General features: G+C 39.0%; 1 protein-coding gene across 5 annotated transcripts in view; it reads left to right on the plus strand.

Annotated features, from left to right (window-relative positions):
- SLC38A4 (solute carrier family 38 member 4) overlaps window positions 1–12,608 on the plus strand; it is a 31,962-nt gene extending 19,354 nt beyond the window's left edge. For all 5 annotated transcript variants that reach the window (XM_042467242.1, XM_042467246.1, XM_042467245.1 and 2 more), the window contains 4 exons: window positions 2,434–2,558; window positions 6,772–6,916; window positions 9,583–9,680; window positions 9,780–12,608. In XM_042467242.1, coding sequence (XP_042323176.1) covers window positions 2,434–2,558; window positions 6,772–6,916; window positions 9,583–9,680; window positions 9,780–9,881 — 470 coding nt within the window. In that variant the 3' untranslated portion in view covers window positions 9,882–12,608. The remainder of the gene's footprint in view (window positions 1–2,433; window positions 2,559–6,771; window positions 6,917–9,582; window positions 9,681–9,779) is intronic.
- Window positions 12,609–16,128: the final 3,520 nt, after the last annotated feature.

The following is a 16,128-nucleotide window of genomic DNA, read 5'->3' on the forward strand; positions in this document are numbered from 1 at the left end:
GTGGAGTGCTGGTAACTTTTTATTTCTTGGCAGAGCTGGATTACATTTAACGGGCCTGTCGCGTTACAAAAGGGGGCTTGATGGGGACGGGAGGCGGCATAGAACACATCTTACCACACAGGAGAACGCCTCCGCCGCCACAGGACATTCCCATCGCATTCCACATCCATCCCAGAGGAGGCGATTTTTGGGAACTGTTCAAAAGCGTTCTCAAAAATCGCCCCCTCTGGGACTTATCTGGAACACAATGGGAATGTCCGGCGGCGGCATTCTCCTGTGCAGTAAGATGCATTCTATGCCACCTCCTGTCCCCATCACATTCCCTTTTCTAACATGATAGGCCCATTCTAGGGCCTGTGCAATAAGCTTATGTATTTAATGGGATGTGAACATCTATGGGGTTTTTTATCCACAAGAGGTCATGGAACCAAACCCCACCAGTAACTTCTGGTGGGGCTCACTTTTCCCACTCTTGATCTCTAGTAGTGAAAACCTAAATCTGACTTCCAGCAAATTTTTATTCTTCCCTGATCTCTTTGTCCCTGGCATTTTTCTGATAGTGGACTCTTGGTATCTGCTGAGGTTTGGTACCAGGACCTCCCATGGATACCAAAATCCATGGATGCTCAAATCCTATTATATATAATGGCATAGTAAAATGGTTTCCCTTATGTAAAATGGGAAAATCAAGGTTTGCTTTTTGGAATTTATTATTTTTTAAATACTTTCAAGTTGTAGATGGTTGAATTCATGGATAAAAAACCAGTGGATATGGAGGGCTGACTGTCTGTACTAGCTATTAAAAATACAGAGCTCTGGAGGAAAAAAATATTCAATTTTTGAAGATTCACTGCCTGGTTATCTGAAATGTGATTATTAAAAAAAAGATATAGAAGGCTCCACATTTGCTTTCGGTCCTGTTCTTTGGTTTGTCAACATCCTATATATCTGAGACTCAGTTCAGTACAGGACATAACACCCCTAATTTTCACATATTTCCCATTCAAATGCATTTGCCTCCTCAGAATTTTAAGTTTCAATTTTGATTTGACTTTATTCCTCTAAAAGGCACAGTATAGTCAAGCAATCCGACATGTCTCTACAGGTTTTCCTATTATACATATTATGCAAAACTTGTTTCCTTATACTGTACTACTTATTTCACTTTGCTACCCTCTCTTCTTTTTCTCTTTTGCTTAGCATAATTATTTGCTGTCTTACATTGCAAGAAAGAAATATTTTACATATCCATGGAGAAATTTCTCTTGCAGGGAGGAAGTACAGTTGCGATATGAAGACATTATGCATAATTATGGTTTTATTTCCCTGTTGAAGTTTGTTAGCATGTCTGAATACCTAAACAGTGGTTTAGGATAACCAATTCTCCAGCCTCTATGCTTCCATAATGGGAAGCAGATCTTGTGTTATCCTTATACATGCCCTCCAGGGCTGACCCAAAGCATTTTGCTGCCTCTTCTGAGAGCAACAGGCTAGCTTAAAGGTACCCTTCATCATCTCATTGCCATTTCCCATCCTTCAGCATCTGATGCTTGAGTCAGCTGATCCATTCTCTGTAATGGCAGGAAGTAACCTGCACCCACCATGACCTAGGCTTAACTCAGAAAGTTTCACAATATGGTGGCAGTGTGACAGGATAAAGAAATACTGGATAAACATACATAAGGAGATGCAAGATGTTTTAAAAATAAATATCCCTCTTCTTCCAGAATTATTCTTACTAAACACAGTAGACCTGATTCAAGTAAAAATGACTAGTGCACATACAGAACTAGCTAAATGCTGGAGATCCAGGATAATCCCTTCCATGGATGATTGGAAAATAAGGGTATACGATCTCTACATTATGGATAGTCTGACCATGTACTCAGCAGGGAAAACCACTCAAGATTACAAAAATAAATGGGAAAATTTTTAAAAGACTATGGCAACAGATATGACACAGTAGAGAAAGATTAGACCAAACAAGGAGACAAAGAAGAAAACGTTGGTATATATGTACGGGAATATATACGTATTCTCACAATTATCTTTATTAATGGTTAGGAATTCTTATGTTAAAGCTCATAACATAAACAATAATGTATACATATTTTTCTCTTTTTTCTTTAATGTATTATATGTAATAAAATCTAATTAAATTTTTTTAAAAAGTTTCACAATGATTTCCCTTGCCTCAATCAACGCTATGGCAAGTTATGCAACAAAACATTGCTGGCTGTGGTCAAACGTTTTTTTTAAACGGGGTCTAACCCCCTTAATATAGCTGAATAGTGCTGCTGAATTATCCACCTGGTTAAACTAGAATGTATTTATTATGTATTTATTATTATAAGTGTGTTATTATGACTGTAAGAATAAGTGAATATGAGATTGCCTGAAAAGCCTTATTTTGAACTTTTCTATTTGGTACAGGTGAGGTAGAAGATGAATTGCTTCACACATACACCAGAGTGTACACGTTTGATACTCTGCTTCTGATGGTCCGCCTTGCAGTACTTGTAGCTGTAACCCTGACTGTACCCATAGTCCTATTCCCAGTAAGTTGAAAGACAATTTATTAAGTCATTTTCAGGCAAATCATATTTGAGAATCCTCGGAAAAAGGGGGGGGGACAAGATAAGAGTAATAAGGACTGTAACTAGACCACATATAGAAGTCTGAATGTCATGTTTTGGAATCACTCCATTTTTTAATCTGTTTTAAAATAGAATTTTAAAAGTTCAATGTTATTAAAATATGTATTATATAATATATATTTTAATAAAGGGTAACTGATGTTAGTTATGCATTTTCGCATCTCTTTTGATGTCCTTCTATTTATCAACCATGTTCTGGGATAGATGGGTAATTTATTTTAGTCTAATAACAAGGACATCTGTCCACTCTCCAGTACTGAAGCAGCTCAGAAGTATGGACCCAACAGCTGGCCAGACACCAGTACATGGCACTTATTTCTAGTCCCAAAGTAGCAAGTACATGTATACTTTCTTCACAGAAGTGCTAAGTAGAAACCCTGAATTGTTGACAGACCCCCAACAATCCATGTCAGTGTGTCTTGCTTTATATCATCTTTCAGCAGCCCCGAGTTTCTCAAATTACACTTAACATAAAGTCCCTAATGGAATATTTCATTACAATTATGACAAAAGGCTTGTTTTTGTTTCACACTCTTAGCATGCAGCTCTATTATGTAATCCGGCAGGCCTTCCCAGAATAAAATAATCGGCCACAAATAAGACTTCCCATCTATTGAACTCTGCCCATGATGATTTTATTTGGATGAGTTGAATTTTAATATGTAGTTTTAATCTTATACTGTTTAATCTTGTTTTATGGGGGGGATTATGTATATATGGATGCATTTTAACTTGTTGTATGCCGCTTTGATTGCCTGGCAAAAAGCGGAATAGAAATTTAAAAATTATTTATTATTATTTATTTATTATCCTCCATCCAAACAGTGAAGAAAATGATATATCCCAACAGATCTGTGTATCACATAATGCCTGCATACACCATCATTCTGATATTCATCCTGAATTGTCAGATTCCCTCCTGGTTAGATCCTGCAACAAAGGTTTGCAGTAGAGAGGAGTGATAAATCCTACACCTTTAACTGTTGTGTAGAAGAGGAAAGAAGCTATGCCTAGTAAAATCCCTACCTCTATACAATTTGGAAAAGTACAGGAACCCACTCCTCTTATGCATCTGGCCACCTTTCTTGCACTGTCATTGACTTCTGTTAATTGTGCAATGGTAATTGGAGGCTTCCATGGCAATAGGGCAGTGAATTTGCTATGAGCTTTAGTCTGAACTTTAGAGAAGATATGCAACATCCCCAAATAGATTCAGCATTCTGGATAGCTCCTTTAATGTTTGGTGAAAATCCAGAGCCAATTTCCTATCTTGCTAGAATGGGAGCCACCGAGTCTGCATTATACCCCAGCCTCCAATATTTGTTAAGTATTTTGATGCCACTGAAATGTTCCATCCTTCTTGAGTAGTGTTGCTGGGTTTGCGCGCGCGCACACACACACGCTATTACTCTTTTTACTAGTCCTGCGAACATTGAGGTTCCTTTGAAAAGGCTGAGGCTTTTATGTTGTGGATGAACTCAGTTGTTGTCAGGCCTAACCCTACCAAGAAGAGAGATAACCACTTCAGGAAGGTGACTTGGATTATCATTAAAAGACAGCAAAATGTTAATTATTTAATCTGTTATTGTTATATACTTTTTCCACTGAAAGGAGAAGTGTTTCTAGGATTTCCTGCCCTGGTACCACAATATATTGGCATGGGTATTGTGTATTACATTTGGGAGAGGGGGTTATGGCATCACTTATTTTATGCTTAAATACAGGAAGAAAGAATTGCTGGTTAAGATTATGGCTGTTTCTACCTATATTTGATTGCCATTAATTAGGGGGGGATTTGACCCTATTTGGCAAAAAATTGTGGAAAATTATTGGTGGGTATGCTGTTCAGCAATTATGAAGTCATAACTTATGGCTGATTGGAATTATTCTATCTTATATTTATGGTCATTTCACGATTGCAACAACTAAAATTTCCCCCCATATCCTACCTCCTAAGCCTCAACCCTGGTTCAGCACAGCCATTTCTGATGCACTGGAGAGGAGTTTGAGGGGAAATGACATATCCAGCCCTTCCCATTTCTGGAGTGCACTGAGAAAGGCACCTGTGACAAGATAAAGACAGAACATGTAGGGGTTTCTGCAGCTGTCTGTCTCAGTGCAGTCCACGACCAGAAGAGAGCTGAATAGTCAGTCCCTCATATCCATGGGTTCTTTATCCATAGATTCAAGTATCCAGAGCTTGAAAAAAATTCCAAAAAAGTATAAATTTCAAATAACAAACCTTGATTTTACCATTTTATATAACAGACATCATTTTACAATGCCACTGTATTTAATAGGACTTAAGCATCCAGAGATTTTGGTATCCGAAGGGAGGTCCTGGAACCAAACCTCAGCAGATAACAAAAGCCCACTGTACATCTTTACTCACTGCCCTGTTCTCCAGTACCTCCGTATTGGCTACGTGGGGGTGGGGGAGTGGGCTGCAAACCTTCAAAGGTTGGTGCTGCATCTCTGTAGTATATCTCCTGATGCAGGATGTTAACCATTGTTTTGCACAAAACCCAATGTTTTTTACACAAAGAAAAAATTCTTCTGCTCCAAAAGATATGCTGTTTTCTGTGGGGAGAAATGTTTTGTTGGGGAGGTTGCGCAAATGAAATGCTCTCAGAAAAGTCTCCAATGCAAAAAGGTCTCAAGTCAGAACATTCTTTGTCAACAAGGTTGAGAAAATATCCAAGTATAGTCGGCCCTTTCCTTACACAGGGGTCCGTTGAAAACCATGGAGCTGTGCCATGACTTCAGTGTAAGCTGAAAGCTGCATGTGGTGCACCTACATATGGTGCAGGCACACTATATTCTTTATCTCCTTACTCAACAGCTTACGGGAGAGTGAGGTTGATCTGCCTGAGATAGCAATAAGTCTTTGGTTAGCTCTCAGCATGTTGGCTATTTCAGGATCGTCTTCGCTACAAACATTGCAACAGATCTGACTTAGGGCAATCCCACTTTTGGAGAGCAGCTCCCAGAATCCCAGAAACTGGAATGCTGGCTAGTGGATTTTGGAAGTGGCTACATTCCCAAGCTATAGTCCTAATGGAAAAGACTGTGGGAAATATTTGAAGCAGAGAGGTGCAGTGTCAAAATTCTCACTGATATTTGAAAGCTCTGACCCGTCCCTGACACACTAGCAAAGGTGCCATTTTTTCTGTTTGCCTTCTGCACTTCAACATTTTTCTTTAGCTCCTCAGAGGCCTTTCGTGTAACACTATCCACTGTTGCCTAGTGGAGCTGCTGTTGACCTTTTACCTACTTATCTCTGCAAGTAAAAAAGCTGGAGAAATGCTGTTCAAGTTTGGGATGTTTGCACGAGCTGAGCAAATAGACTTGAGTATCTCCACGTTTTTTCTGATGTCATTTGTAGATCAAGTGACTGAGTGAAATTTACACTCTCCTTTTCTTAACATTGAAAGCAAACGTATCTCCTTTTTAATAACGTATGAGCATTTTCCAAAAATAAATATATCTATTTATTTATTGCTGAATATATATATATATAGCTGCCACATAAGAGAAGTTTCCTTCTTCTCTTGTACAATTACAATATTAATTTTTAAAAAATATGGAAGATGGCTAGTGCACTTCACTGTTACCAGTCTAGATTTGTCAATATTTTTCTAGGTGTTATTTCCTTTTTACTAGTATTCCAAAAATACCTAAATTAAATCCATCCGATATAATTTTTCCCCCACTACTGATTTCTATTTCTAAAAGTATTTTTCTCTATTTGCTTCCTCTCCTCCCTCCCTCACTTTTTCTACATTGATAGGAACATTTACTACCCCATTTCAAAATATACATCCAAAGTCATGGTTATAAAAAAGAAATGTTGATATAGATTTGTAGGTGGGCAACTTTTGACCTTGCAGATATTGTTGGATAGCTACCTCCATCATACTAGATAGAGCAGGTGGAAGATGCAATCCAGCAATGACTGGAGGGCCACAAGTTGTCTACTGCTGATATATACCTGATTTTTATATTTCTAGATTTATATATTGTCTATTATAGTAATGTATTTATTTGCGGCAAGAATTTAAATAACAAAAAAAATGCTAAGATATATTTTTGTTCTTTTGTTGTTGTTTTACAGATTCGTACATCAGTTACTGCCCTTTTGTTCCCTGGAAGGCCTTTCAGTTGGATAAGACACTTTCTGATTGCAGCTGTTATACTTATATTCAATAATATCCTAGTCATCTTTGTCCCTACTATTAGGGACATCTTTGGATTCATAGGTATGTGTTATGGGTGGGAAGTCACCATTTATTTTCTTGTTTCTGTGTTGGAAAAAAAATGTTTATCTGAAACACCTGGTTTAGTTACTTACAGAGGCACAATTTGTATTGAGAATGCAGTGCTCAGTGAAAAAAAGCTTCATTCCCCAACTCCTGCCCAGTTCTTGACAAAGACCATCCTCACCCTTGGCACCAGTTGGTGCTTTTCCCCCTGGCTCTAAGTCAGTGATTCCCAAAGTGGGCAGTGGAAAGATGGGGGGGGGGGGTGAGGTGGAAAGGTGACACAAGCAAGAAGCTTCTTGATCACTGCTTGGTTGCTGCTTTTTGGTCACTGCTCAGTCAGCATTCTTGGCTGAGTACAAAGGGAGCAGAAACCAAGTTTCATTGTTTTGAATTTGCAGTAGAACAATAGACCTAATATTAAAAAAAAATGTGCTGGGAAGGGTGCTAGGGTTCTCACCCAAGAGGAAAGAGGTCGGTAGCCCAAAAAAGTTTAGGGAACACTGTTCTAAGTTGTCTTCATGAAAGCCATGGTGCCCTCATTTGCCTTCAATAAGAATTCTACCATCCCCATGAAATTTTCCTTCATTCCCCAAATTTCTAGCATTATAGTAACTTAAAACTTCAGTTTACATATATATTTTAGGCATCCAAAGAAAAGATGCAGGTAAAGTTTTCAAGAGAATGTAAATACAGCAAATATAAAAGTTCTAGGTGTGAAGAATTTTCAATGTCTCATTCTCTGCAGTGCTAGATATTTGGGGACTGCAGAAAAATGTCATGGGAGCAAAATTCTTATTTGGGGGGAGGGGGCAGTGCCCTCATTTGGCCCTCCCCACAACAGGTACACCCCTAATGGGAGAGAGATGGGAAGGGGAATAATGGGAAAATCAATCTTCCCCTGCTTTCTGCAGTCCCAATCTAATCTGGGCCTCTACACTCTTAGTTTTAAGTTTTTAAAAAGTATCTGTTAGACTGTATGCTATTTATTCAGTGTTTGACCCTTCAGCCAGTTTCAAATATGATCAGTTTTAGATTCCAGCCTTGTTCTCAGAATCAGCAGATAAGGTAGTAAACCTGTTTCTCCTCTTGTACTTGCTTCACTTACAATAACAAAGCAAGCCCTACACATGCAAAATAGGATGTTAAAGGAAGCCATTGAGCTTTGTCCCTGACATCACAGCAAGAATATTGCTGGTGGCATCCATGCATATAACTTTGGGTTATACGTGTGGACAGTGCATAAGGAGTTATTCACTACTCCTTGTGCACCATTCAAAAGTTGCCCCCTAATGCAGTTGTCAAGCCTAAGCACGTCATTCTGCAGCCATTTGTGGATGGGGAGAACAGGGAAAATGAATCAAGAGAGCCAGAAGTACTAGTTCTCAGCTACAGTTGCAGCTAAGAAAAAGAGAAATAAGGAGACTAACCTTGGTTTTCTTCCTCTTGCAACCAAGATGGACAGCATAGCTTAAACTTAAAGTTCAAAGTGGTACAGTCCAGGCACATGTTAATTTACAGGAAGTAGGTTTCAAATGGTTGCAGGATTAGAAAGAAATTGCTAATCTCGGGATAAATTTGCTTGATCCCTTGTGGTTGTAGGTACCAGATGGCAATTCGCCCTGTCTCAACTTGTCTGAATCCATATAACCACAGGATGTTTAAAACATTATATCAGCCCTTATTATGCTGATAATTTGTGACAAGTTAAGGTATTTGTCCATCTATATGAGTCTCTGAAATACAAAGAGACATAAATAACATGCATACATAGATAGTGGCATAATTTAGATCCAAATTCATCCAGACCAACTGGACCTTAGGATCTAGTGATGAACATTTCTCAGCAACTATAAACACTTCTGGTCTCATGCAGCACTCATACTTGAGACAATTGGAATTCTAGTCCAACACAACTGGAAGGCAGCAAGTGAAGAAAAAAGCTGGTATAATTTTGTGCAGTCTTCCCCATTTGGTGCCTTCTTAATGCATTCTACATCAAACCACATCAACCTCATCCAGCAGTGATTATGGATAATGGGGGTTGTACTTCAATAAAAATCTGAAATAATGTTTTTTCTTTCCCGCTCCCTTACACTGGGAAAGATTGGTTTGCTAGAAGTCTAAAATTACATTGTGCGATAGAAGAGGAAAAAATTGAGGACTAGTGTTCTAGATCAGCTACTTAGCTAAATAACTACCCACTCCAGTCCTAATTTACCAAGCATCAGTCACTGAAAGTAGTGGGTCTGTTCTCTTGCTGATCAGGATGCAGCAGAATGACATTCCCATCCCATTCCCTCCAGTGATCTCCACTGTGACAGTCAAAGCAGGTTCGCTGTCACAATTCTTTGTCACACCAGAGATTGCTCACAGGAGAAGGTAGAAATGTTAGTCTGCTGTGTCTCAATAGAGAGGAAAACAGATCCCCATTATTTGCTCTGTTTGCCCAGTAAATTGGGACTGGGGACCTTTTGTGATCCCTACTTATTCCATACACTACTGAATATAGATCATGAATATGTACCAGTCACAAATGTGTAACTCTGCTATACGCATTCATAACTGCAATTGTGAGTTCCAGCAAACAACTGTAATCCACAGCTTCTTTTTCCTAAACCTGCCCTCTTTTACCAAGGACTATCAATTTGTCTTTCTTCTGTTAGGTGCCTCTGCTGCCACAATGCTGATCTTTATTCTTCCTGCTGCCTTTTATCTCCGAATTGTCAAAAAAGAGCCTTTCAGATCACCTCAGAAGATTGGAGTAAGTAGACCAGAAGCAATAAGAATTGCCGATTCAGTATTGCGGTATCTTAAACTCTCTTCACTACTAAATGGTTTTGTTGTGCTTTCTCAATTTCAGGCCCTGGCTTTCCTCATTGTTGGCATCATCTTCATGATTGGGAGCATGACTCTAATTGTCCTGGACTGGATTTATAACTCTCCTGGTTCCAATCAGCATTAATCTGAAAGGAAATAGATACTGCGTCTTTCCTCATGGAAATGGTTGAATGCCATCATCCCAAAAAAAAAAAAATCTACAAAAACTTTTTGACATACAGAAGAGGACATTACTTCTAGTCAACATTTCCAAGATTCCAAAGACTTTGTTAGTAATACCACTAAGAGGAACCTATGGAATATTCAAACACCCTTTAATAAGGGAGACTTATTTATGTATCGAAGCCTGAGCCAAACCTTTCTGGACCAGGTTAGGATAAAAATGTGTGCTAGCAGATGCACAAAATGAATTATGTATATAATCCTCAGAAAATACTGTTCCTGTTACTGTTTTTCTGATAACCACAATTCATAGAATCTTTTGGAAGACAACATAGCTTCTTGAAAGTTAGCTTAGTGCCTTTTTAACTTGCCACTGGGTAGGGTTTATTATGTAATATTTTGTACCCTGTTTTGAGAAAGAAGCTGGGGTATTTATGAGTTGTTCAGAAGTGGAGATCCTCAAAATCCTAAGCCCAGTTGCCAAAATGTATATATATGTATGCATAGTGTATATACATAGATACAGAAGGGAAGAGAAAATAAATGAAATAATTGTTCTTTAAGTGGTTGTTCATGAGGTTAATGGGTACAATTGTGCTAGAATATCTAGCCCTAAATCCCGTTGTTAGTCCCAAGTACTATAGTCCTGGAATTCACATTAATGTTGACCTCTCAAGTTCACATTATAACTGAGTCTATTGTAGTTGAGACTAATAATTGGTTTTAGGCCATAAACATTATGTGGACTTACCTTTCTAATTTACTTCTCAAGGGTGGTAACAGGAATGCCTACCATTAAGGGAGTACCACTATACTAAATTAGTTATCATACTCATTTTCAGAAATCTTTCCAATACAAATTTTGTCACATAGATTAGTCATAATTGGTTTGGGGAAAACGTAACAGTCCATCTGACCAATCATGCTTCAGATTTATAAAACCTGCCGCGCCAAATAAAATTGTTTCTTGCCATTTCAGAACCTCACCAGTTGATGGAGCAGTGCTTACAAGTGAAAAATGAATCTTGGCCAATCACTTAGTAAAGCTGTTCATGCTCTTTAATGTATTCATAGTTATAAAGCTAGCACTTGGGATCACTTTGTGGGTGGATGCACATGTTGTTCTGTTGCAAACAGTCTATTCAGAAGTAATCTCTATCCTAGTGATAAGATTTACAAAAGCTCAGAATGTGGAAAGTTAAATTTAAAAAGCATTTCATTCTAGTTCCATCTGGATATTTCTCATTCAGCAGCATGAGGCACAGAGCAAACCAGCACTTAAATCATGTGATATTCCTACTCTTAATATTTAGTGAGACCACACACCCCATATAACTGATAGTAACTAAAATATGATTATGCAGCAAAAAGACTCAGGCTATCCCTCATTAAATTACAATAATCATGTTATGTAGCTACACTACTTTTACTGGGGACAGGAATCAATTACAAGTAACTTATTTCTTGTAAATATTTACTGTCAAGGTGTGGAAGCACTTATGTAGTAGCTGTGAACAATATATTGGTAACCTCCGTGCCTCTATAAAATCTTCCTGGTGGTAACTGGATGAGAACCTAAATTGACTACAATGATGAGAATCCCATGATAAGCACATCTCATCATGTCAGCTTTCCTTTAAAAAGATCCCTCCAGATACTTTGGACTTAAATTACTTTGATTGGCCACACCCAAATTACATGGGGCTGATGGGAGCTGCAGCCCAAAACATCTGGAAATCACAATGCTGGGGAAGCCTGAACCATGACACTTGTGGAATTTTTTAGTGAGCAAAGCCAAAGCTTGGAAAGTTACTTTACAAAGCATACCCACATATAACCCCCACCGAGTTAGCTCCTTTTTATTATTTTTAAAATCGGAATTCTACAAGCCCTGGGCCTGTGGTACAAAACACAGTTTTCTCCCATCAATCTTGACATCAGAGCACTCACAACAAAACACGTCACAACTCAAGCCAGCACTTAAATTATACGATATTCTTTTTCCACCACCAAGTACTGTTACTGAACCACATAACTATAAGAATAATATTTAAAATATATAGTTCCATTGCAAAAAGAGTAAAATTAATCTTTATGAAGCTATGATCAGAATGTAATGTAGTTATACCACAATTTGGGGTAAATGAATTAATTTCAAAAAACTAGTTGTTTGAACTAGTTATTTCCAAGCTCTGAGCAAAATATATACACCCAAAGGCAATTCCATTTTGATTTAAAATACTGATTATGATGAATCTCTGTTTATAGTTTGTCTTCCACTGTAACTCAGATGGATGGTAGAGGATCACAAGGAATGTGAAAGCACATTAACCAGTATTGTTTAATGCATTTTTCTTTGATAGAAAGGTCAGTGCAGGAAACTGCGATCATTGCTATGTATGTACTATATAAATATTTATGTATATAATCTTATTCTATCAAATGTTCTTGTATGATACAGTGTTTTAATTTTTATATATCTATTTGTGTAGCTGTTTTCTCAGCCATAAGGTTTATAACATTTTGAAGAAAAAAGACATTGTTCTGGTGGGCTCAGAAAAGTTAACTTTAACATACATGTGTTTGAAATTTCATCTGTGAAAATCCAAAAGCTTATCCTAGCAGAACAAGATGGCCGAATGTGTTGCTAAAAAGAGTTACAACAATAAATTTCAAGAATTCAGGGTTATTAACTGTATTTGTCAGTCCATTGTACCAGATGTTAGTTCCTTTTAGTTCAATATCAGTAGTAAATATTGTAGTAAATATATTAATGAAATTTAAATGTTTTAAAGTTCATTTATATAAAAACATAAGCTAATCCAATATAAATGTCAATGTGAGCCAGGGTGGTGTAGTGGTTTGAGAGCTGGACTAGGACTTTGCAAGACCAGGCTCTGAATCCCTGCACAGACCTGGTAACCCATTCTCAACAAATTTTCCAAGAAACCTCTATGATAGGCTTACCATCAATCAGAGTCAATTTGAAGGAACCAGGGACATCACTAGGATGGTGTGAGGGGTTCAGACTACACCAGGTGACACTAAGGAGGGGTGACAATACTGATCCCCACAAACATATCCCTTTGGGCAGAAATTGGCTGAATAGATTATGTGAGTGAGGAGAGGCTCAGTGGGGGGGAGGGGGGAAGGAGGTCCCAGGTTTAATGTATATTAACATTTTATTATTATTATTCTTTTGCAATTTTATTTAAAAACATCACCTCTTACCAAATTTTAACTTTAACCCACATGAAACTATGTACATGTAAATATATTTAGGCTGTGCATATGATATTGTAATTTGCAGGTATAATTTTAATTTTGCTGTTTTTTCTATGTCACAACTACTACCGTTATATTCAGTGATATACAGGAATTATAATTTATTAGTTCCATTGGTACAAAAATATCACTAAGGATTCTGTATTGTGTGGTATGGTAGGAGGTCAGCTGGGACAGGTGACACCATGAGCTACTGCACAGGGTGAAGCCAACCCTATTGATGCCATTGGAAGGAACACAAGAATAATAAGATCCTTCATCAGTTGATGTAGCTATTGAGATAGAGCTATGTCTCTGTAATTATGGGGCTATACAGATTAGCACGAAGAGGTGGCGATGCAGTGCCAGAGTGGCATCACACACCATGTAAACAGGCATGCGTCAAAATGGCACCATGGGGGCAGGATCATGGCATCAAGCGCGCAGATGCTAAGCTGTGACTCCACCCACAGGCCGGCTTTTAGAGCCAGTCTGTAGGGGCTCTTTGTCTCCCAGTGCTACATCCCAAAACTTTTAGATAGTAGAGCCCTCCCCAGTATGACACTTTCCAAGTTGGAGAGAGGAAAGATGGGCAAGGACATGTCTGGTTCTTCTCCTGCAGCTGTTTGTGCTGCAACAGGCAATTGCAGGGGTTTAGATTCCTGTTGCAGCACATCCAGCTACAGGTAAAGAGCTGGACACATCTCCACTCATCTATCCACTCTGACAGTGTGGAAATGGCTGCATCAATGGTTACACTGAAACACAGGAAGAACTAAGTATTTATGTTTTTTAAAAAAAAACATAGGCCCGTTACAAACGGGCACAAAGTACGTCCCCAGGACGTATTAGGGTTAGGAAGGGGCATCACTTCCTGACACCCCTAACCCTAATACGGACTGGGTCCGTACAAAATGACGGCACCCGTTCCACACGGGGCCGCCATCTTTACATAGCGGATACGCTGCGTCCGCACATCGCACGGCACATATGATGCTGCGAGTGTGCCATTGGCGCCTTGCAACGTCATAGCCGCGATGCATAGAGAAGCACCATTTTGGCGTTTCTTTTTAGCTGCGCCAGGAAGCCTCGCGGTTTGGCTGCTGGGGCTTCTTGGCGCAGCGAATGACGGTGCAGGCAGAGCGCTGCTTTTTGTCGCTCTGTAACGCGCCATAGATGCTGTGCTTACAATCTTGGGGCCCTTTTGTACGATGTAGTTATAGTCCTTTAACTGCTGTATGATTCCACTTTAATTGCTTGTATCCTATGGACTCCTGGGATTTGCAGTCGGGCATTAGAGCAATCTGGCTAAGAATTGTATATATCCTTCCTTAAACTATAAACCCCATGATTCCATAAGATGTTGTCAAAGGAGTTCTGGAATAATACTGCTGTATTTGTATGGTGTGAAAGGGGGTTTGGTCTGCATTTTTACTCTTTTTGTTTCTTCTGGTTTTGTAAACAACATGTATAAAATTGGTATCATCTGTTTTGGTCAACTTAAGTGGGTAGTATCCACATCTGCCTTTTACTGTACGAAAACCTGGTTAGTGTAGAATCATTCCATCATGCCAGTACCAGTTTTTTGACTGAGACAATGAAACAAGGAGGTATAGATAGTTTCTATTTGGGTTGGCCTATCAGAGGATCTCACTTGAAGCAACTGAGAGTCCAGAATATCCCAGTCTACAAAAAAATTATAGAGAAGCAGGTCCAATAAATACATTCAGTTGAACCAGACATTTGTCTTTTGTCTCGATGAGTGTAGGAGTGTTTTTCAATACACATAATTGTTCACATGCTGCTTCATCCTTTCTAGTAGATTTCCATGCCTATTGTTTCCCCCTGCAATTACAACGCATGACTTAGAGACAGACTGTATTGTATTAGAACTTCCTACTGTTTTGTGTGACTTAGGAAGTAATTGCTAGTTGGCAATTCACTCAGATGGATTGAAATCCTGAATACACAACACACACAAGGATGTACCTTACTACAAACCAGTTCAGTGAGGGCAGTAATTTCAAGAAAATGAAATATGCAGTGAACAAACTCATGAGAATAAAGTTTGGCTAGAGGTACAGATATTTGCTATTTAAAACCTTCCTTTTGTCTTAAAATGATCATTGACGTCCTCTTGCCTAACCTTACAAGGCAAATCACAAAACATATAATGAGGGGCTTTCTCAGGAAAACTCACAGAATTAAACAGATAGGGAAAATTTCACCCTCCTTTTGCTTTGAATGATAGTACCCAGAATCCTTCACAATTGTCCATGGTGGCATGGGCTTCTGGAAGTTGAAGACCAAAACATTTGGATGGCCAAATCATCCTGGTCTTGTTCATAATATTCTGTTTCTCTCAGTGGTGATGGGTAAAAGTGGGGATTTTGGGAGAGTCTGGGAGATGCACCAATCCCCCTTGTAGGGTTATACGATTATAGGGTTCCACCAATCCTGCTCCCACCAACCCACTTTTTCACGATGTTTAGCCCCAGATTAACTGCTCATGCCACTCACAAGCCATTCAGATCATGTACATTTGGGGGAGAAGAGAAAGAAAAAGACATTTCATGCCTAAAACAGGACAGAATGTCAACTCACTACCTAGAGACCTCTGGGAGCCTAAATGGCTAATTTTTGTTTTTAAAAAAATAGAGAGTGGGAACATGAAAGGGCTAAAACTGACTTTCAGGTTCATGTGGCTCATAGGCCACATTCTCCCACCCAATAGTATCCCTGGGGTTAGTGTCACCTGGTGCAAGAGGGTAGCAGGTGGGACAGACTGCCCTAGCCTCCAGATAGCCATTTGAGGCCTTGCATGGCTGCCCCTGTGCCAGAGTCCAAACAGAAGGCAGAGATACAGCCTCCGGAGAGCCATTAGGGATCCTAATGGCTGCTAGGCAAGTGGAAAAGGAACACAAAAGCCCTGGTAGAGCAGTAAA

Source organism: Sceloporus undulatus, chromosome 5 (genome assembly GCF_019175285.1).
Source record: "Sceloporus undulatus isolate JIND9_A2432 ecotype Alabama chromosome 5, SceUnd_v1.1, whole genome shotgun sequence".
Lineage (NCBI taxonomy): Eukaryota > Metazoa > Chordata > Lepidosauria > Squamata > Phrynosomatidae > Sceloporus > Sceloporus undulatus.